Genomic DNA, 23,995 nt, shown 5'->3' with positions numbered 1-23,995 from the left:
CCGCACAAGGCAGCCGGGCGAGCCGAGGTCACGTGATGGAAAAAGGCGGGGGAGATTGTACCACGGGGTGTGGGGAGACGCGCATGCGCCATGCCACTGTGAGACATCTGAGTGGGACTAATGGGGCAGTGAGAGGACGACGGGTTGTACCACTGCACAACGCTGGAGGGCGGACTGTACCACTGTAATCCAGGAAGAGGCAGGCCATGTGCACAGGCGTCGGACTGTACCACTGGGCAGCAGGGAAGGGTCTGAGTGGAGCGTGAGTCGGTGCTGCCCCTGGCGGGGGGGAGGGAGCTGACAGCCCCTTCCAGCCCCTGCTGTCACCGACGCCCAGCTCAGCCAAACTCCGCTATCATTAGCCGGTACTGCGCACTCAGTTTCCTACTCCGCCGGCCAACCAGCCTCGTTTACGCAGGCGCTAAGGGTTAAAGTCCTTCCTTGCTGAGAGCTGTTTCGTGATTGGCTAGAGGGACGGAAGGCGTGGTGAACCTTCCCAGCCAATCCGAGCCCGCCGCTAACTCCGGGGTGGGGAGGGGGAGGAAATGTGTGTTGGACTTCCTTCCCCCCCCCCCACTTAAGCAGCGCCCTTCTCTGATTGGACGGATTCCGGGCGCGAGGGCGCTAGCTCTGTGCGGCGATTGGGCGGGCTCGGCGTACACAGGCGGAGGGGCCCCGCCCGCTGCGTGCCGCGAGGGGACGGGGGAGGGGAAAGGCCGCGACGTGAGCGCGCGACCCCGCCGCCATTTTGTATTGAGCCAGCGGAGGCGAGCGGCGGACACAGGCAGCGCGAGAGGCTGAGCAGAGCCCGCTCCAGCCCCGGCCCCGCCCGCCCCCGCGCCTCAGGTGAGCGGCCGGCCGCGGAGGCAGGGGCCGCGGGGCGGCACAGGTCGGGGGCTGCAGGCCTAGTGTAGTAACACCTAGGCGGGACCCGGCGGGAGCCGATCGCGGGCGGGCGGGGCCGGGCCGGGCCGGGCCGGGCGCGTCCCGTGGAGGGAGCGTGGCGTAGGGGCCGGCGCAGAGCTTCCCGCAGGGGGAGCCCCAGGCTCAGGCCCTGAGGCCCGGCAGTTTCCGGGGTCAGCAGCGTGCGAGACTGCGCAGGCTGGTCTCTTCGCTGCTGTCTGGGCGGGCTCTGGCGGGGAGGGGAGTGAGTCCAGGGCCGTCCCGCCGCCTGCAGGCGCCAGGGAGAGTCCCGGAGCGGCTCGGGCTCCTTTCCCCCGCTGTCCTGCCGCGCGCGCGGCCTGCGTGCGGGCCGGGGGCCCGAGAGTGCCGAGCGGGTTGAATCCGGGCCCCGATGAGTGACCCCTGGCGGAGAGCCTCGAGGCAGCGCGACGTGTGCCCGCTTCTCCACGGATCCACTCGTGGCATCGAAGTATGCCGGACTGGCGCTAGTTGGCCATTTGGTTCAAAGGTCCCGGTTTTCTGCTTGTGTTTTCTTGTTTAAAAAAACAAACCTGAAAAGCAATTTTGAATAGGGGTTTTCTGTACACTTTAAGTATATGCATCATTTTCTTGTGGTAAGCTTTAGCTTTGTGGAGCGTGGAGGGGGAAGCGTTCAGTATACAAAACAGCAGGTCACTGGGGAAAAAATACATTGGGCAAAACTTGCTCTAAGTAGTCAAACAAATCTAGTTCATTCTTAATTGACACCTGAACCCTTAGCATTTCATTTTCCTTTTTCCTCTTTAAGCCCTTTCCTGAAGACTAAACTTTTGTGGATCACAAGTTACTTTTCCCTTTAAAAGATCTTAGCATTCTGGACATGTTAACTTTGACTCCTGTGCAAGCAAATTGTGGGCTATTACATGGTAACTTATAGTCCAGAGTTTAGAAGACAGGGTTGAAGCCATATCTCAGCCTGTTGAAAAAACAAATAAATACCTAAACAGTGGATTTGGTTGTTAAACGAGACTAATCTGAAGATGTGGCCCTAGTTATCCAGAAAACCAGAAATGGCAGCACCATGCACCTGGACTTCTAAATTTGTCACCCAGTTGAAAATGTGGAAAGAAGTTGCGTAATTCCAAGACTTGCTTATTTCGGAACTTCGTAGGATCTTCTTAAATGTAGTTTTATTTTATATGTGTATTTATAATTCCAGGCTCTTCTTTCTCTAGGCCTTGGCATAAAGCAGGGACTATTAACCAACAGCTTGTCTAAGGTTTGGTTGTGTTAATAACTACAGTAGGAATGAGCAGATCTTAAACTTATTTAACAGGTACAAAAGCTGATGCTTGTGTGACATAAAACATGCACTTTAAAATGTAGAAGTGTCAAGTTTTGTCTCTTTAGACACTATCTAGTCTGAGCTCTGCTCTTAAGGAGTATGGTAGGAAGCACGACAACTCAACAACAGCTGTCAGTATCTTTTGATTCCTGTTTCCAAGGTAACTACAGTATCTTGGATTGATGAAACTTGAAGCAAAATTAGTCCAGATGAAGTAATTAGCTTGTGAACAGGAAGTCAACTTCGTTACATAGAAATATGCTTTTCATCCTCCCTCCTGGACATTTATTGGGTGCTGTCCTCAACTTCTGTGTGCATACGCTTCTACAACTGACCCCCTTTCATTGCCAGAGCACTTGTTTTGATCTCCCTGTATCTTTCTTGGGAGGGAGACTTGCTTCATTCTTTCAGAGAGTAATTGATTTAAAATTTCTCATCTGGGAATGAAATGCTAACATGGCTATTCTTATGTTTCAGGCATAAGAATAGGTAGTGTTAAATAAAGCAGAGTAAGATTACCTTGCTGCTATTGAGGGGAAAAATGTAGTAAAACCTTGTGATGTAATGACTAGTTATCAGTAAACCCATAATGCTGGGAAAACCAGAATGGAGAAATGTAGTTTTACCTCAGTGCTCGGGTTTGTTTCTATATGCAGTTAACATTGAAGGTTATATTGTTGTTATGGAGGTTTTCCTTTAAGCCATGTTATAACATTTATTGCCAACACTTGGAAAAAACACTAGAGCTAAAAAAATAGAAGTTCTCTTTCCTGGCCTCTTAAAGATGGGTTTATGATTCCCTTACTGACTATGGTAATCGGAAGAAACTTTAAAACTTTTGTTTGACTGAAATGAAAACAGGTAGTGGATTTATCCTGGAATTCTTTATTGTGTCACATTTTCAAAAACTTGAAACTACCAAAAAGTTTCTTTGCCATGATGTATTCCAAGAAAAGCAGCTAGAGAATGAGGCTGACTAGCTGTGATTGACTTCTAACAAAAAATGCAAGGTAGTTGTGTTTAGAGAGAGCTTGTGGCTGAAATGTAACCCCCCCACCCTGCACTTACATGTTGACTGCTGAAACTGTACTTGTTAAATAGCTTGGGGGGCGGGGGGGGATGGGACATAACAGATTTTTAGCACTTATTTTAAGTGAGTGCTCTCATGCAAGTTGAGTTAGCTCAATTGTTTATCTGTATAGTTGTAATGTAAAATAAATCTGTCATTCTAGAAAATCCAGATAATTTGGTTCCGGTTAACTGAGATTGTTGTGACTTGCTAACCTGTAAACAATATTTGGTTCAAATCCAAGATGCCAGTAAAATTAATCAATAACTTAGGTCAAGTGATGACAGTTCAGGTATGCAGTTTTGCTTACCCATAAATTTTAAAAGCAATAATAGTTTTACAGTGTAACTTTCATGCAGGTATGTGTCAGAGCTTTGTTTAAAGTATTCTAATGTGAATGTTAGCTAAAATGTGTGAAGTAGTCTCCTACACATGAAAGGAAGTCAAGTTTCACCAGGAGCAAGGTAGCAATTGCACTCCTCCATAGGTCTTAGGCAGTAGCTTTCCACAGATATATAAAAATGTGTTATCTGAGAGTCTTGCTATTTTGGGCTATCATAAGGTGCTGCCATGCTCCAGATGGAGACATGTCATCAAATCTCTGCAGTTTTTGGAAATGATTGCATGTCATGTAGAAATTCTTAACCTACAATAGTTCAACTCTAAATAGAGTAATCTGAAGCTTTCTATTATTATGTTCTAGTACTTTGTCTTTTAGTAGTCTAGAACAGTGGTTCTCAGCCTTTTTCATTTTGGAACCCATTTGCCCAGATGGATGGCTTGTCCTAACCCACACCCCCTGGCCCTGCTGGTGCCCTTCACTTCCTATCCCTTCCCTACCCTACCCCACCCCACCATGGCTGCCAGAAGGGGCCTTCGTCCTGCTTGGGCTGGAGTGCAAGCAGCAAGGGCAGGTCCCTGCATGTATGGACAGGCCCCCGTGCTGCTTACCAGGCATGCAGCTCCCTGCTGTGAAGAAACAGCCCTGCCTCCTTCCCCCTGCTGAAGGGCCAGGTGCTGCCTTCTCACCACTCCCCCTGCTGTGTCTGGCCACTGTTCCCAGTGCATGCACACACATCACCACACCCCCCCACACACACGCCCCCACACCTCACTCACACCCACACTTTTGCAGGTTTTTCTGGGACTTCCTCATGATCCACTAGTTGAGAAATGCAGGTCGTGAATACTTAAACTTCGCCTCACAGTCGACAGCAGTAACATGCTGAACTGCACAACGCATTTATGGGTGTATACTGTTTACAGCTGAAGCATTTTAATACCAAGTACTGAGTTCTCTTTGTGCAATGAATTATTTATTATCCTTAACACTGGTATTTTTGTTTCTTGCGTAGAACTTTATTCTTGTACTAGCAAATTGCCTGTCAAGAACGATGGGGGAGGCGGGGTGGGGATGAAGCCCCATGTCAAGCCCTGCTCCACCCCCACTCCCCCAGCTGCTCCACTGGCTGGACCTGCTCCACACTCTCTCCTTGCCCTCAGGCAGGGAGGTGGTAGGACAAGCCCTGCTGCTTGGGCAGCTGGGGCATGTTCGCCACAGCCTTCCCCAGCAACTTCGGCATGTGCAGTCAATCGCAGCCCACCCTTATGTGCAGTTGCCCAAAAGTGTTGTGGACAGACACTCAGACAGACTAAGCCTTTTATTATATTAGAATTGGTAGTCCACCAGAATTCCATTGTCTAGAAGAAGTGTCATTAAACTGTGACTGAAACTTCTCTTTTCATAAAGGAGAACCTCAAATAGCCATACTTTCTAAAGAAATAAGTTTATCATGCAAGAGTGCAAACTAAGTTAAGTATTTTGTACCCCTTGAGATTAAAACTTTACTTTCACCTATTACAAGATAAAGGGCAGATTCTGATGCAGTGAGAGATCTCTAGGCATTTCAGGAATTGTAATTTAAGTAGTTAATAAGCAAGGATTTTTCTTTTTTAGAAGTATTGTGAGAGGGTACGATTTGCAAAACTTGAGACTTCTGAAAGAAATTATGGCAATCAATATAACACTCAAAGGGAATGATGTTTCTTGCAGAAATTCTGGACAGTCTGTTTTTAAACTTAATTACATATGAATAAAAATGCTCTTGCCCTGGTTAAACTCTTTAGACAACGGCAGACGAGGTTCTTTGGGTACATGTGATATCTTTTATTAGACCAGCTAAATAGTTGGAAAAATTGTTTGCAAACTTTTGGGCACAAAAACTTTTCCAGAAGTCCAGTCTTTTTATAACAGGCTGTCAAACTCTAAGTGTTTTAGTAAATTGATTTGCAGGCATCTCCATTTTTTTTTAATCTTGATGCTGCAGTACCATGGACATATTGCGTGATTCCATTAGAGAAGTAATGTTTGGAAACTGGAATCTTCATCTAGCCTCCAGTGGATCACTGCTTGAGATTCTTACTTGAAAGGTGACAGTTGGGTCCTTCATTAACCTTCCATTGATTCAACTGTAGGATAGGCCCACATGTCAAATGTAATAGTGTTGAGCGTGGCTTGCCTTGTTCAATTTACAACTGAAGAGTAGTTTTAAAGATCCACTCAGACTTTTTGGTTAAGGCCTTCCCCCTCCCAACGCTTCAAAAGTATGAAAGTAGACAATTTTGAGTCTGCCCTGAGCCTTTGTTGGGAAGGACCGTATATAAATTACGTAAACTAATGAGCAGGGGTTTGGGTTGTAGCCGTTTTGGTCTAAATCTTTTATTAGACCAACCCAAATGGTTGGGGAATAGTTATTAAGCAAGCTTTTGGGTTCAAAAACCCTTCGTCAGGCTAAGCTTCCTTAGCCTGACAAAGGGTTTTTGAACCCGAAAGCTTGCTTAATAACTAGTCTCCAACCATTTGGGTTGGTCTAATAAAAGATATCAAATTCACCCAAGGAACCTTATAAACTAACGAGGAAATTCTTTCATGTAAATATACAGACCACCACCTGCCAGCATAGTACAGAAGAAGCTGCTCTCTTATCTGTTGATAGCATATCCTGTATTTATTTTGATTTAATTAAATTTAGTTGTGCAGAGAAATGCTTCTACATGTCCCTAAACATTTTAAAGATGAGCTGCCCCTACTTTAATAATACACACCCTGTGCCTGCCTTCTCAATGGAAATATGTCCTAACATGTACTGCTCATTTGGCTGTTATTTTTCTTGCTGCTTTCTGGCAGTATGCTTTAGTCTATTTAAAGATAGAAGGCTATTGCGCCCCTGGCAGGTTGTCGGTGACCTCTGTGCTGGTGCGCTTCAAACCAATTGTATTTTCATTCAGTGAATCTTCAGAACCAGAATGGAGCTGATTAATTACAACAGCTTCTCAATAAAGCTTTCATTTTCCTATGGGACTAGTTTCTCAAGGTGTTTAGATATGCAGTTTTTATTCTGGGATGTGGTCTTACTGCATTGGCAGTCCCATATCTGACAGACTAGATGTCAGTAGTTAGGCTTTGTGTTGTCATTGAAATGTGAAGTTGGCAAGCTGTGCTGTTCAGAATAGTTGGAGAGCTGAAGGGCTTACAGTAAAACTTTAAGATTTGTTTACTACGGTTCTTTTTTTGTTTATAGCTGCCTGCTGTAGTTTGGGAGTTGGACTGTGTGTTTGGACATAAAGTCTGAAGCAGGACAGAATGCTGAAAAAATGGGTCAGAGAGCAAATTGTCCCAACAATTTGTATTTTGAGGCTTTTAGTGTTCCTGATTCTTGCTCTTTATAGTATTTAACTTGGTATCTCATTCTTGTTTGTAGCATTAGTGAGAGATTTGTTGTATAAAGTACCTGCATTGTCCCTCTTGCATGTTCAGGTTAAGTGTGTTGTTAATTCTTCAAATACTGCTGAATAAACATGGTTGGATTGGTGGAAATTCTCATTTGGAAAAACAATTCTGTGACAGTTACTTCTTTATTGATGTGTCCTAACAGACTATATTAAAAATGATCTACTTTGTAGATCTCTCTGTAATGCACATACAGTTAAATTAAGTAGTTGCCTCTTGATATAAATATCAAGAGAATATAGAAGTTCTTGTTGCCAGTTACTTGCACTGTTAAAGAAATGACTATATGTTACATTCCATTTCTCTGAAACCAAAATGGCTAATTTGCCTTCTGTTTGGTAGTACTGAACTCAGTCATAACACCAAACTTCCACTGCTGTAGGAAGTGTTGCCCCCTCCGCACCCCCCCCCCTACTGTTTTTAACAGAAATGGAAGACTTTTACAAAGCTTAAAAGTTCTGGTACCAAGGTGAGAAGTATAGTTCTAATATTGAATAGTGTAATGGCAGGTTCTTATGTTTTTTAGAAACCCCCATGAATGGTACTTGAAAAATAGCTAAAATCTAATCTAATTCAATGTTGTATTGTTTTCCAGGTGCCATGTTTCAGAACAGAGTAGAACTACTGGGAAAGAAGAGCTGAAGAAACAAAAAGGACCAGAATATAAGATAATTGGGGAAAAAAATTAACCTGTCTCTGAGGTGACTAAAGGGGAATAATGGTGATTTTGCGCCGGGCTCGGCCGCCTGCTTCCGCCCCAACCAGCAATGAATCTTGACTCGCTTTCGCTGGCCTTGTCTCAAATCAGCTACCTGGTGGACAATTTAACCAAGAAAAACTACAGAGCCAGCCAGCAGGAAATACAACATGTAAGTAAATTTATTAGAAGAATGCTGTGGAGGAAACTTTGGAATGGAAAGATGGCATCCATCCCTTCATTTGAATTATGCTACAGAATATTTCTGTGTATATTGCTATACCACAGTTTCCACTTCCATTTTCCAAGATCCAGAATTGCATCTCTAACTCTATTGGAAATGAGATTCTTTGGAGCTGTTTCATCAGCAGGTTGAGTGCCTGAATGCTAAACCCATTCCTCTGGTCTGAGCTGAAATTGTTAACTTTTTTTAGATGCATATTTAGTCCAGTTGCTTCAGTTGATTTAATCTGTTATGCAAATTTTGCCTAAATGCCTGTCTTTGCATGTGTGTAACACTGACTGAGAAAAGAATCAAGGAAATGGCTTTGCAAATCCAGTGTCAAAATATTTGTTGCACTGAAGTCTTGTACACCATTAAATACACTTTTTTTTTATATTCACCCATAAGTTTACTTTCTGGTTCTGAGCTCTGCAGGTAGAGGTGCACCGATACGTCGGTCCATATCATATCGGCACCGATAAAAGGAAAATTGACATTATCAGCAATTGGTCTTTTTTGGCTGATGTGGCTGATAATGTCAGCAATAAATGCCACATGCATGCGCAGCTGCAGTGCAGCACGCAGGCGCCCAGGAGCGCTGTGCATGGAGAGTAGTATCTGGCTGGTAAGTCTGTTGGAGGGTGGGTGAGGGGGGAGGAAAGGGGCATGGAGGGAGGCAGACTGAAGCCCACATGGTGAGGGAATGGGGCTGGGGCAGGGTGCGGGATGGAACTGTGGTTCATCTGGGATACGGTAGGGCCAGTAGTGGGGCTGGGGTCTTGCCAATTGGGGGGGTGGGGAAGGGGGCTGGGCCAAGCTGTGCTCAGGGCAGGCAGCAGCAATGCTGGGAGGGGGGCTACAGTGAATTTTGAGGTGGCTGCCGCCCATACCATAGCTCCCACCCCCAGCACTGCTGTCGCCCACCCCAAGCACAGCCTCCTGCCGGGAAGAGCCTGGCATTGCTCCTGGCCCTAGCCCGCAGTGACAGCTTCCCAGATCTGTGTGCATGGTGAGGGCGAGCATCCCCCCCCCCCCAAGGGCTCCCCCAGGGTGCATGCAGTAGTGGGAGCCACCCCCATGCCCTGTTCCACAACCTGCCCTGGCTAAGCAGTGCCTCCCCCAGCCCCAGTCCCTCACTTATTATGGGGGCTCCATCTGCCCCCATACTCCTTTCCTTCCCCCAAACGGACCTACCAGCTGGATGCTGCTCTCCATGTTGCCAGGCTGCTACATGTCGGCCGATACCTATCCAATTGCCAATGTGACTCATTAAAAATTTGCCAGCAGAATCAGCCCCAGATACCTTATTGGTGCACCCCTAGTTGCGGCCAGGCAGGATAACTTACTTTTGTTTTTTTTTAATTGCAATTGCACCAGAGATGTGGGTTTTTTGGAAAGCTTTCCAGTGCCCTGAATGTGGAGAGCTGGAGGAAAAGCAAGGACAGCATTGGACCCCTGCTAAACCAGATGGGACAACTGACAACCGATGCCCATGAAAAAGCAAACTTGCTAAATGGGTACTTTGTGTCAGTCTTTCATCAGTCCCTGCCTAGTGTGGGTCAGGGAGGCCCAGGTGAGGGAGATTCCTTACCCTCCATTGAAGCTTACCTAGTGAAGGAACACATTGACAGGCTGGATACCTTCAATTCAGTTGGCCCTGACGGTTTACACCCAAGGAGCTGGCAAGCATCATAGCTCAGCCCCTGGCACGGATCTTTGAGAACCAATGCTCTGGTGAAGTGCCTGAAGATAGGAAGAAGGCCAGTGTGGTGCCTGTCTTCAAGAAAGGGAGGAAAGTAGATCCAGCAAACTAGAGGCCCATCAGCCTGACTTCTACCCGTGGAAAAGATGATCAGAGAGGCCATCCTTAAGAGACTAGCTGATGGCAATATCCTGAGGGATACCCAGCACGGGTTTGTTGTGGGTAGGTCTTGCTTGACCAGTCTCATTTCCTTTTACGACCAGGTGACCTATCACCTGGACAAGGGGGAAGAGATTGATGTTGTATATCTTGACTTCAAGAAAGCCTTCAATCTGGTATCCCATGATCACCTCTTGACAAAACTGGCTAACTGTGACCTCGACCTCACCACGATCCGCTGGCTGGGGAACTGGCTCTGCGGTAGGACCCAGAGGGTGGTGGTTGACGGAAGCCAATCGTCTTGGTGCGCAGTCACCAGTGGCGTTCCTCAAGGCTCTGTCCTAGGGCCTATACTGTTTAACATCTTCATCAATGATGTGGACATTGGTGTCGGAAGCGGACTGGCCAAGTTTGCCAGCGACACCAAACTCTGGGGTAAAGCATCCACACCTGAGGACAGGAGGGTGATCCAGGCAGATCTTGACAGGCTCATGAAATGCGTGGATAAGAACCTGATGGTGTTCAACACCGAAAAATGCAAGGTTCTCCACCTTGGGAGGAACAACCTGCAGCATGCTTATAGGCTCGGCAGTGTTACACTGGTTATCACTACAGATGAAAGGGACTTGGGGGTCATGATTGACCACAAGATGAACACGAGCCTTCAATGTGATGCTGCGGCTCGTAAAGCGAGCAAAACGCTGGCTTGCATCCGTAGGTGCTTCTCAAGCAAATCCCAGGACGTCATTCTCCCATTGTACTCGGTCTTGGTGAGGCCGCGGCTTGGAGTACTGCATCCAGTTTTGGGCTCCACAATTCAAAAAGGATATGGAGAAGCTTGAGAGAGTGCAGAGGAGAGCCACACGTATGATCAGAGGTCAGGAAAACAGACCTTATGACGAGAGCGCCATGAGACTCTTCAGCTTAGAAAAGCGCAGGCTCGTGGGTGATCTGGAGGCCACCTATAAGTTCATCAGGGGTGCTCATCAGGATCTGGGGGAACGTCTGTTCACCAGAGCGCCCCAAGGGATGACCAGATTGAACGGTCACAAATTCCGCTGCAACTGATTCAGGCTGGACATAAGAAAACTTCTTCACTGTTCGAACCCCCAAGGTTTGGAATAGACTGCCACCCACTTTGAACGCCTTTAAGACACATTTGGATGCTTACCTTGCTGGGATCCTATGATCCATGCTGACTTCCTGCTCCTGGGGCAGGGGCTGGACTCTGATCTTCTGAGGTCCCTTCCAGCCCAAATGTCTATGAAATCTATGAAATAGGTGTGATCTGACTTGGCATGTTTATTTGACTTATATTTAGTAACAAAACTAAGAAAGTACCCCCATGTTAATTTTATGTCCCAATAGCCACAAGTATTTGAACTGAAATGTTTGATTAGGAAAAAAATTAAATACAGCACATTTAATGTGGTTTAAATGTTATATTCAAACAAATCCAAAACTTTATGTGGAAATAAATTATTTTTATTGGAATACTTGTAAAAATATAAAGACAGTACACAATGGCATGTACTTCCCTTGCGTTGGGTTGTTTTTTCTTTTAATTTAAACGCACTGAAAACTGCTGTCATACTAATTTTAGCACACTCAAAGAACTGTGCATGATATGTCACTCATCTACTTCAACAGAGTTTAACTCTCTTCCACTGAGGTCGTAGCTGTATGTTCAGTTTCATGATCGTTATCTATAGAATCCCTTGCACTACTTAGTAGTTCCATTTCAGAGTCAGATTGAGGCAAATCTGATTCAGAACTACTTGAACCACATTCTCTTTCACTAAAGGACGGTTTTACTGATTAGTCTGTGGGCAAGGGCAGCTTATCACACTGCATCTTCTTCACTAATTGTGCTTCTGACTAATTCGCCAGAAGCAAGAGATTTTGAGAAATAGGAACAAGCTTAGCTCATTTGTTAGTCTATTTCTCTTTATCGTCTTGTTTGAGCTGAAAGCCTTCCAGTTCCGTTCACAAGAAGCTGCTGTTGGTGGAGTGCTTAGGATCCTTAGAGCAGTTCTGGACAACAGTTGGGTATTACAGTATCCCTTCCACCATGTGAGAGGAGCCGTATTCTCTGCTGCCCACCAGATAATGTCTTTGTTCCCAAGTTTTTCTTTTGCGCAGTACTCAGCAATGTCTGTCATCACAGCTATTTTGTCGAGGTTCAGGACATTCTTGGCTACTTTCATAATAGTATCAAAAGCAGTAGGTGATTCATCTTCTGATTAAATGTTGTCCTCTGTGTTGAGGATCCAGAAGGTTTGTTGCCAGATGAAGTGGATGAGAGCAAAACTCAGCTTTTAGTAAACATTTGTTTTACTACTTCTTTGGATTGAGGTGAAGAAGGCAAAAGCTCAGTTAGATTTTTCATTCAGTTATCTAAACATCTCTGGAATATTGAAGGAGATGCACCAAGCCTTTCAAAGTTTCTTGATAGTCACTGAAACTGGTAGTAGCAAATTGTAACTCCTTGAACTCAAACCCAGAACAGAGCATGGTAGAGAATCTGCTTCCAAGTGTTCACGAGAATAATCTGGGATACTGTAATCTATTGAAGTACATTGCAACAAACAGTTCTTTGTGCGCAGCAAACTATGTAAACACTTTGTAGCTGAGCCCCATCTAGTTTCTTCTGGCAATAACAGTGCACTTTCCTTCCCCTGCTTCTCTTTCTGTAATTTCTTCAAAGTCTGATTAGCAACATGATGATTGTTGAATACCTACCTTCACAATCACTTTGCAGCTTGCCAGGATTGTCTTCATTGTATTCACACTTACTGTGTCCTTTGCCAGAAGATTCAATCCATAAGCAAGACAGCCAGATGCTATTAAATGAGGATACTTTGCCTTTCGTATTTGCCATGCAGCTTTCATGATGCTTGCATTATCAGTTACAAGGGCTCGTACCCTGGAGGGACCTGCACTTTCAATCTCTTCACTCAGTAATTTGGCTATGTATTCACCTGTATGATGAGATTTGGTAGCTTTCAGGAATATTGGTTCAGGTGTTGCTAACATAATGTTCAATAAAGGATTTTGTTGTATATCAGTCCATCCATCTGATGACAGAGTCGGTGATTCTATTTGACCAATCCTTTGAATAACTATTGTTAGAACCCTGTCATACTCTCTAAGAGAGAATGTGTTAAGGGATAACCTGACAGTAACTTGTATGATGAGCGAATTAGTTTGTAATGTTCCTTCCAGTATTGATTTTTCAGTTATGGAAAGAGGTGTACCACTTGCAAATATAACTCAAGCTAATGTCTCCTCTGCTTTTTCTTGATTTTTTTTCTTTTGACATTGTCCACAAAGCTTAATTAAGAAGCTTGACTGTCTTGAACAGCTACTCATTGTGGATCTCATATCCGCTGACAGTGATCTTAAAAGAGAGGATCCTGCTTCTTCTTCCCCCAGACCTGGCAGCTTAGCATTTTTCATTTTTCCATTTTTTGCAAATCTGCTATTTCACTTGAGCTACCATGTTCCTGCAACAAAAGGGGGGAAAATATTTTTATTTTAGCCTCTTCTAGTCTGGCCTCGTCCATCAGAAGGAGAAGTGGCAGGAAGCTTGCTTCCCCCCCTCCCTGCCAGTAAGAACACTCCTGCTCAGTTGCCCTGGGACTGCAGAGCCAAAAGGAGGTATAGTCTGGCCTCTGCCATTGGCCAGATGTCTAAGCTCGCTGTGCTGGGTTGAAATAGTTAACTAGTTATCTATTATGTAACTTTAAAAAAAATATTGTTAAACCTAAGCCACTGTGGGTGCTTAGTGCAAGCAGAAAAAGCATGATACAAACATTTTAAATAAATAGTCCAGAGTTGCATTAACAACTTTTTAAAATTTATAATATTTTAAAACAATATAGATGCTAGTCTATATTGTGTGTTGTTTAATGTTCATTTGTTTACTTGCATAGGATTCCTAAAGTAGACTTCTTTTCTCCAATGTTTGTTGTTTTATCAGTTTGTATTAGCTTTCTGTATATGGCCTGTACTCTTTCAGGACAGTTTCTACATGTTAAGTGTTTATTCATTCTTGTTGCGTTGTTAGCATACTCCTGCCCGCAATATTTACATCTACCAACTTTCTTCCTTCAGTGGCTTGAACTTCACTATAATGATGGCACACACTAGTCTTTTTTATTTTTTTTATTAGGCATTATGGTGACTACTTCAAACCAATAACACTAAAAAACTAACAGACCATATGCAAACACATCTAGCTTCACCAACTCAGGAAAATAAATGTGACGCTGGTCTGTGTGATTGCTGAACTCAAACAGAAATTAATCACAGTTTTAGCTTTGGTTTTGATTTGACCTGCACAACCAATTAAGTGTGCATAACTTGATTTTTGGTTTGGATTATTATGTAAGCGTATTTACCCTCCTGTTTACAAATCGATAAAACACAATAATTAAAATATTAATTACAATTTTGAAACTGCCAAGCTTGCTTAACATTGTATTGGCATCCATTTATTGTTAATAATGAATTTTATGAAACAATGAATTTTTAGAAATGGAAAATTTTCCGCAGAAAAATAAAGTGCTGGAAAATTTTCTGCCCCACATCTCTGAATTGCATCATGTTTAAAAAAAATCATAAACATTTTCTGAGATTTGGGCTATGTTTTCATTTCATAGCTCAAATTCATAGTGAAAGAGTTTTTAGAGAAGAAATCCCTGTGTACATAAGAGTGGTAAGAGAGGACTGCATTTTACTGACCCTGTTTTGAAGACTGAATCATGTAAATCTTTTTTAAGTCTGACTTGTATATGGCTAGTTTAGTTCAGTTACCTGCAGGCAGATGAGCCCATTGCAGTCCATTGATGCATTCTTTTTATTTGCTTCTCCAGAAGGTTCCTTCTCCAGGCACATTCACTCTAGCTTGTCACCTGCAGAAATCAAAGTTGAGACATGGTGACAGCATCCTTGGAAGTCTTGCCCTACTGGAAACTTGAATTTCCAGGTTCAATCATAATAGCACTTTGTGAGCAGCAAATTGAAACTTGTGTTGATACTTCCAAAGACCTCAAAAAATCTGTTTCAGAAGAAATAACTTGATTCTGATTCATTTCTGGGAAGTTCACTGAAATGGGAAATGCCTTCATTAAATATGATGAAATAGAAACCAGCATGGTTGGGTTGGGCTTTAATAAACTCCTAGAATAGCATGTCGGAACAGGGATGTAAGCTGCTTCTGAGCTGTTCTCTGCTGTGCGTTTACTTGTTAGGCAGAGCATGTAGTCGTTAGACAACTCCCTCTAAAACTGGGTTCTTATTGTAACTAGCTTACTACTTTCCCTTCAAATATTTTAGCTCAGGATTTCATAATAGCAAGTGCTGCAAAACTCTAAAATGAAAGTTACTATACATTTTACAGATATTGTTAAGCATTCTAAGACAGTTTACTGCTTATACTGTTACCTTAGCATGAGACTACTTACTGTGTTTAAATCGAGTAACTTCTCATTCTTGGGCACCAGCACGGTATTGTAGTTGTATAGATGCCTACAGGAGAATAAAAGCATTAAGAAAACATTGGTTTGAATAGCCTTGAAACTGACTTCAGATTGCCATTTCTAATATTCCCTGTCCCCATCCCCCCCCATTTTTTTTTTTTATTTTGAAAGTGTCCAAGTTATCTGTACTTTGATCAGGATCTTCATCAAGAGCGACTAAAGGGATTCAGTGTACCTATTTAAAATGCCATTATAAACGGAAAATATTTTTCCTATAGTAATTGTAATAGGTGCAAATTTTCAGATAAAGTTTTCATCTTGATGTCTTATTAAGCCATGAATTTCTTATTTGCTGGATTTTTTTTAAGCTTGGGGACCCCCCTCTAACTCTTACTGTGTTACTCCTTACATGACTGCTTTTTCTTTTCTTCCCTTCCCAACAGATATGACTTAGTTTTATTGTTACAGTGTTGTTTTGATAATGAGTTGTTTTTGTTTGCAAATCTGTAAGGAGAGACTTCCCCTTTACATAACTGTTTTTTACTTTTTTTTGGCTTGTGATCTCGTATGCTCAAAACGAGAACAGATTATTCCAAGGTTTTACTGGAAGCCTCACAACTTCATGTGTTAATGCATGGTGAACCATCCTACAGGAATTATTTAGAGTATTGAGTTCCTCCCTCTTATTTCTCTACAATATCAGCATCCAATTTAGAATTTTTGGACTAGATTTTTTAATTTCTGTATGGTCCTTATGTTCTAGTAAATTGGCCTGTATAACTTTACGTGTGTAATTGTTCAGTACAGTTTCTCTTTGCAGACTGTTAGGAGAGACTGCCTCTCTATGGCTAAGCAACTTGCCATATACTTGCAGTATATAATGAACATGGCATTGCCTTACCTAGTCTTACCTAGCTATCTCTTTTAGCTGCATCCAGATGTGTAGCAGGTACAGTACTTGAAAAGCAGACATGCAGCTGTTCTGTCTTGTATCCAGGATTGGTTACCAAAAGGGTTCTTTAACATTCTGATTAAAACCTGCTTTAAACCTTCTGTTTTTTAAATCATGCAAGGACAGCACATGAACACTAAAATAAGCCAGCTTTGAGCGTTAGTTTTGTAGTTCTTAAGTAGTTGTGATGTTTAGTCTTTCAGATTGAGTTTTAACATACCCTTATGCTATCAGTTGATAATGGGTAAAATTTAATTTTCAAAGCAAAATCTTGAACTTGTTGAGACAACCTCTTAAGTTTCTGTACCTGGAAACTAAAGTTTAGACCAAGGGATCTCTCGGGTTTGTAAACAGGTGAATGGGTTTTGTGACTGTCCAGTGCTTCCTATCTAGATGAGGAGAGATTTTAATATGAGAAAGAAAGACCCTCTAATCTAAAGAAATAAAGCTGTCACATATATTTAGAAAAGCAAAAATTTTACCTGGCATGGCATAAGACACATCAGGAAATACTATCATGTCTGAAACGGACGTAAGCCATCTTCAGGTAAAGTCCAAATACAACGGTACCTTTGAAAAAAATATTGTTAGCTATGTTGTAAGTCTGAATATAAGTCTGCCTATAAGTTCATCACGGGGGCACAGAAGGGAATTGGTGAGGATTTATTCACCAAGGCGCTCCCGGGGGTTACAAGAAATAATGGCCACAAGCTAGCAGAGAGCAGATTTAGATTGGACATTAGGAAGAACTTCTTCACAGTTCGAGTGGCCAGGGTCTGGAATGGGGTGCTCTCCCCTACCCTGGGGGTCTTCAAGAGGAGGTTAGATGAGCATCTAGCTGGGGTCATCTAGACCCAGCACTCTTTCCTGCTTATGCAGGGGGTCGGACTCGATGATCTATTGAGGTCCCTTCCGACCCTAACATCTATGAATCTATGAAATACATTACTTAGCGTCTGTGTCTGATATTTTGTAAAATGTGGTTTTGTTTTGGGGGGGGTTGTTTTTTTTTTTTAAGTCCCATCACTACCAAATCTATGTTCTGTTAGTTACCCCTGCCATACTTTGCATCAGTTATCCTTCTGTCTCGTTTCGCTAACTTCTGTATGCTACAAAATGAGGATTTGTTTCAATATTATGAAAAACACTGAACTTGTTGCATGCCTCTCAAGGACACATGTAGCTGAAATAGCAGGCTCCTAGAGTGTGCCTGCTATGTAAAAATTACTGGATTTGACCAAAAATGGCTACAGAATAAATCTGTATTCCACAATTTTCTATAAATTTGCTTAATTTGCTGTGCTTTAAACAATGTCCTTTCCTGAAAAGCTGTCACTTCTGTTTTATAGAGCTCCTTAGCTATGTCTTTAATGCTAAACTGTTTGCATGAAACACTACATAACCCCTTCTCTAACTTATAGCTCAATAGAGAGTAGTGAATTTGCTGTCAGAAAGCAGATATATCTTGGGACAGTGGGTTCGTACAAGTTTACATTTTATAATGAAGTGGAAATATTTTTCTGTAGCAGGAATCATTGAACCAAACTTGCAGTTAAATTCTTCTTAGAAAGTGGAGAATGCTAAGTGAATATACTTAGTTGTTTAGAGGTAGTAGAATGCACTTCAGTTTTAATTCTTTCCATATACCATGCCATAAAAATAACTAAGTAAGTTATTTCTTGTACCCAACTTGCTCCTGTTTGGAAGTAAAACCATTAAACAAGGGAACAACCTAGTTCTCATATCACATTGCCTCATGGTTGCTAATTACTAGTATAATTGTATTATTGCACTGACTTGAATATGGACTGTTACTGTCTGGTAGTTCATAGCCACCCTTAAGAACTCAGTTGAAGATGAGAAATTTGTATGGTTAATTGAAGACTGGGTTGATGTATATACCATTTCATAGACATTAGGGGCTGGAACGGACCTTGTGAGATTGAGTCCAGCCCCCCTGCCATAGGCAGAAAGTCTGCTGAGGTCAAACGATCCCAGTAAGATAAGCATCCATTTCTGTGCATCAAATTTCTGACAAGAGTTGCAGTGTCTGAATATCAGTATTTAACTTGAGTTTTCCAAAGTGGGCCCGGAAAGCTTTTCAGTCAACTTTTACTTTCAGTTCAGTTGAAGTTTTTGGCATGATATAGGTATATGGATTCTTCCTTATCATTTTGTAAGGAATGATGCAACTGGGAGGCAATAATTTGTGATCCACTCACTCTGAATTGGATGGCATATCATGAGCATGTACACTCCAACTTGACAAGAATACTGAGCTATCCCCAGATGCACTAATTTCTTTCTGTTGTGGCTGCAAAACTTAGCAGCTATTGGAGAAAACAGTGGGAGGGTGGGGAGGGCAAAGAGCCAGTTAAAATAGGAAGGATGGAGATGAGAACCAGTGAAAAAGATCAAGCTGAAGAGAATGTAGTGTGAAGTAGTGCTGCTCTGCAGGATTGCAAAAGCAAAACATACCTGAAAAAGAAATGAATGGGAACTGACAAATGGTAGGGGAAGTAAGTAGAATACTGAGAAGTCAAGTCACAATATGGGCTGGGCTACAGGTATTATGTGCAACTTACGTTTTGTAGCTGTTCATAAAACATTGCTAATGGACCTGGGTGAAACTGCTGCTGATTAGATAAGTGACTAAGGTAATAGAATTGGGTGACCTCTGTTTAAAAATAATTTATAGTGGTAGGAAGTAATTGAGCAAAAAACCACAAGGTAGTCTTACAATGGCAGAGGCTGAAAGTGAGCTAGTCAGCAGCCAGTTTATCAATATTTAAAACCAGTGGTGGGAAGCCCAGTCTTCCTATCTGGGCATCTGCTGCAAACTGTTAGACAAAGGTGCTGATGTGTTTATCTGGTCACTATCTTCATAAGTAATTTTACTTCTACATTGTGGTCACCAGATAGGGATTGTAATATGTCGGAGGGAAACGAATCCTGATAAAGAAACATCAGCCCCAAATATCTCGCACACAATTTTGTGGTTATGAAGGTGTTAACTTGAAGTTCCCTGTAGTTGGAAGGGAAGCTATTATGTAGGGGTTTCCTAAGACAGTGAGGCACTAGTGATATAGATTGGAGCAGGGTCTCTGGTTCCATGCCATGACTGTAGATGGATAATAATGATTAGGGACCCACCTAAATTGCAGTTCTATGGAAATGGCAAAATCTGGGTTGCCCACAAAATCCACACACCGGGGGGGAAATTAACCCCTCCCCTTATGGGCAGGGCTCACAGCCCACCTAGAAGGGAAAGGTGGCTGGTAACCCCCCCCAACCACCACTCCAGCAATGAGTGCTGAGGGGCAGGGCTTGAGGAAGGGTAGCCAGCAATCAATGGTGGCTGCCCCCCCCCCATCCTCTGTGCCAGTCGGCTCTGAGGGGCACGGCTGGTGTGAAAATGGCTTGGCACTAGCTAGATGAATATTCTCAACTTGTTTTAGCATCAAGGCAGCCCTCCATACATTTTCTGAATTTGTATTCTAACTCAGTGATTCTCAAGTTGGATGCCGCTCAATAGAAAAGTTAGGGAGGGGTCCCTTGAGGCTAAAAAAGTTGAGAACCACTGATCTATCTAATATGTTTTTGAGCTAAAACACTGATTGCCCCCCAAAAGTAGAATGTGCACATGCAGCTATCTGGGATTTTGAGGCATCTAGAGTTCCATATAGTGAAGCTCCTAATTCAGGGATTAGCAATAACATTTACTACTTTTTCTGAGACTTTGATGTAAAGAGCACAGCAGAAATGGATAAGTAACAGGAGAATGAGGAGTAAAGAGAATGAGGTAGTTGCTGTCTACCAGCCCAAGTGTGCTGCTAACATGGCACGTATAGGTTGGTGCCCTTGAGGGAGAATAATTACCGAGGAGTGTACTGGCACAGCATGAATATTCCCATGTTGTGCTCTTGTACTGTGTGACAGTCACGTAGGAAATGGGATGGTGCAAGTCTGTTGTGCTGTGGGGCTTCTGGTTTGTGTTGGACTCCACATCATTGATAAACAGCCCTCAGGCATGGCTCCATCCTGTAGATGAGTTGAATTGTATTTTGTGTGTTGCACCTCCTTGAAGTGTAGCTTAATTTTGCCCTTTGGTTCTCCTGTAACTTGTAAAAGTGTTGCAGTTTGGAAAGAAATGGAGTGCTACAGAAAAGGTAAGTTGTAGAGTATATATATACGAGTTTTATGAAATGTATGCTTAAGGATAGGAACTTGCAAGGTACTACAAAGTTTCACAACCGGTGAGAAGAAGCACACAAGAGTGTCTGTTATTATTTAAGGAGTTCATCTAAATTGGTTTACCAGGTTGGTTTTAGTGTTTTGGGGTTTTTTATTACCTATAAAATTGCTTACACAGTGTAACAGGTTAGTGGCTTGTGAATAACCAAGTGCAGTAGGATTTCAAGGGAGTACCTTTCATTTATTAGCTACTCCCACAAAAAAATAATTTCTTCCTAAAGTGGCTTGATTTAATCTTAACCTGGGCAGAAGCACAAGCAAAAATAATACCTGAGAGATGTAGTTAAATGATGCTTTCATTTAACTTCTCTTACATGGTCTTTCCACTTGTAAATGTGGCTAACTCCTTACCTTGCAAGATTAGTTATTAGTCTAGAGTGCTCATTTCCTCCTGTCTTTCTGCCTAGCATTTGTATTATGCAAACTAAAAAGAAAAATGGCTACAGCATCCAAACTGCCTATCCAGGATCAGTGTCCTTGACAACTCTTTTTAAAATTGCTGGATGTCTTGTCTTCGGTTTTCAGATTGTGAATCGACACGGTCCCGAGGCAGACAGGCATTTACTTCGCTGTCTATTCTCACATGTGGATTTCAGTGGCGATGGTAAAAGCAGTGGTAAAGATTTCCATCAGGTAAATGTTGCATTTGGTTAATTGCTAACTACACTCTTGATAGGCTTATGGCAGAGCTGCAGCATTTGAGCTCAAAGGCAGGATAAATGTAAGCCTTTCAGCAGATTTGTTGGAAACCTCAGTGTGTAGCTTTCCAGTTGTATCCCCAGATGTGGAGGTGGGGGGAACTTGCACGTGGTGGCAGTGGCTGCATGAGGGCTCTGCCCCCCTCTTCCTTCCCCTGCGTCTGGCCAGCCAGGCAGCACCTGTGCGGCTTGCAGAGGGGCGCTGCTGCCTTTGTGTGTGGCGTGTGTGCGCACCCTCCCCCCCCCCCCCCCCCACTCCTGGGAGGTGGCAGTGGCATGGGATGGCGAATGGCAGCGCTCCATCCCCGTTCGCCCCTCCATGCATACCCCCTAGGGCTGTTCCATGTACCCCGGTTGACAACTCCTGTTTTAGCTGATTCCGTAGTGATAATAGAAACTGAGAGCCGCTCTCTGGCTTTGAAATAACCATACTTCAGAAAACACATGCTATTAATCTGTGAATCTTTTTCTACCCTGTGCATTAATTTACTCCAAACCTTTCACGTTCTGTTGAAGCTGTAACAGGCCCCTAGTCTGTTTCCAGACTACTTTGGCTTCTGGGGCATACTTGCTTTTGGGTTTTCCCTCATTTTTGTCCCTGAACTTTCTGGAGAATCCTTGTTTAACTTGGCATACATAACTTCTGTTCATTTGTGATTATGGTAACTATAGCAATATCTGCAAGTGCTTGAGGCAAGTCCAATGGAGTACCAAACTTGGTGCTTCCAGTTTACCTTGCCAAATGACTTATGAGAAACTAAGAAAAGCAAATTCTAATGACACGAAAGTACTTGGATTTTGCCAGACAAAAATCATATCTGAAAGCAAAATACTAAATTCAGGCTCCACAAGGACGCTAAAACGTGACTGGGATTTTGTTACTGTATGGAGAGAAAAGTAGACAAGTAATAACTGATAAAGATTGTATGTCAAAGTGGTAGCTATTTTTAAAGTTGTTTTATTATTTCAGACTCAGTTTCTGATCCAAGAGTGTGCATCCCTGATCACAAAGCCAAACTTTATCTCGACACTGTCCTACGCCATTGACAATCCATTGCACTATCAAAAGGTTTGTATACTTTTTTAAAAAGGGCACTGTCATATGAATAAAATATCAGATTGGTTTCTGAACTGAACTGTATGTTTGCAGAGTTATGCTGAAAGAATGATTTTAATGAGACTGTGTCAATTTTTAGAGTGTTAGCACACCATTAAACTAAATATCTAGCACAAGAAACAGTTGTAAGGATTTTTGCTGAGGGTGGAAGCAGGAATTCACCTCTAGGAAAACTGGCTATTTGTACCTTTTAGGAGTTGCCTGTTACTAGTCTTTCGTGAACTGGGTAAAGCTGTTTCTAGTGTTGGACTGCTTAACAGTAGGTTCCAACTTAATGCTGAGCTAGAATGATGCTGATGTGCTCTTCCTGTGAAACCACCACTGAACTTGTTTTCTGGTTTTTAACTATTCCTTGTATTTTATTTTCTGGAATTTATTGGCATCAGTGCAAACTTGATTAAACCTTCTAAACCTGTTTTAAGACTATTACATTAGGCCAGGGATATCTATATATGGCCTGTGGGCTGGACTCAGCCATTGGAGGTAGGTGTTTTTGCCCATGGGACTTTGCCACTGCCAGAGCTCCTAAATTCCCATGTCTCTGGAACCCAGGGAGATGATACATCTCACTCTTCCTCCTTGCCCACTGCCAAAATCAGAGGTTTTTTAGTCACCTCTGGGGACTAAATTCTATGGCAGAGGAAGGTGGAAGGGACAGGGGGAGAAAGTAGCAGTGGTGGCACTAATTCCTTGAGCTCTGGAGGCATGCTGTAACAGTCAACAGACAGATATTTCATGGGGATGCTTAAAAACCAAACTATATTAAAGTTGTCTCCATTTACTAAAGTCTTTATAAAACCAAAAGTTGTCTAAACTAGCTAATAATATTCCCTTATGTGCTGAAATCATATGCTGCTGCTTTCTCATTTGAAAGATCAAGGTTTTGGCTGTCTGCTTGGCTATCACTTTGTCATATTCCAGCTATAGTCTGATAGTGTCTAGACCAGTGGCTTTCAACCTTTTTGGAATTGAGGCACTGCTTCTTAACTTTTGTGTATTATAGGTATTGCTCAATTAACTGGCTAATTGTGCAATTACCTGGAGACCAGTTACACATGCAAGGTAGCTATCGCATGATAAAAAGCTTCAACTAGCTATAAAGTTAGACATAAAAAATTTGTACAAACTCTTATAGCTGATTGCTATCAACCTTTAATTTTCTGACAAGGTTCTCGGCCACAGGGTCATACCTTACGCAGCATGAAACCACTGAGCCCTAGAATTGTGGCTGCTGTGGTCCCCAAGCTTGGGGGGTGGGGAGGGTGAAACCCCCAGTTCACACAGGGCTCTTGGTCCTGGCTGCACATGGCTCCCCTGCAGCTGGAACCCCCTCAGCAAAGGGGGCTCCCAGCCATGGGAACCTGCTTCTTGCCGGTGCAGGGGTGCACAGGATGAGGCTGCCTCTGCACTGACCAGCAATATGGCACGGTTGGATATAATGTGTGACTCCACAGTTGTACCTCCTGCCATGCACATGTAGTATGGCAGGAGGCATGTTTGTGTGGATCATGCATTGGATCCAGTTGCATCCTTATCTGTACATGTAGAGGGGGCCTTAATGGCATCAATTTAAAAAAACAAATGGTATATATTACAAGGACATATGCCCTTGCAGAGGGACTGA

The 23,995-nt window shown here is 43.0% G+C and overlaps 1 protein-coding gene across 10 annotated transcripts in view; it reads left to right on the top strand.

The window, feature by feature from the left end:
- Positions 1-743: 743 nt before the first annotated feature.
- Positions 744-23,995, top strand: part of CNOT1 (CCR4-NOT transcription complex subunit 1) — a 102,494-nt gene continuing 79,242 nt past the window's right edge. For all 10 annotated transcript variants that reach the window (XM_006271708.4, XM_006271709.4, XM_006271706.4 and 7 more), the window contains exons 1-4: positions 744-846; positions 7,682-7,955; positions 21,082-21,189; positions 22,225-22,323. In XM_006271708.4, coding sequence (XP_006271770.2) covers positions 7,854-7,955; positions 21,082-21,189; positions 22,225-22,323 — 309 coding nt within the window. In that variant the 5' untranslated portion in view covers positions 744-846; positions 7,682-7,853. The remainder of the gene's footprint in view (positions 847-7,681; positions 7,956-21,081; positions 21,190-22,224; positions 22,324-23,995) is intronic.

Source organism: Alligator mississippiensis, chromosome 10 (genome assembly GCF_030867095.1).
Source record: "Alligator mississippiensis isolate rAllMis1 chromosome 10, rAllMis1, whole genome shotgun sequence".
In the NCBI taxonomy this organism is placed as follows: Eukaryota; Metazoa; Chordata; order Crocodylia; family Alligatoridae; genus Alligator; species Alligator mississippiensis.
Note: the sequence above shows the minus strand (reverse complement) of the source record. Positions and strands in the feature narration are given on the sequence as shown.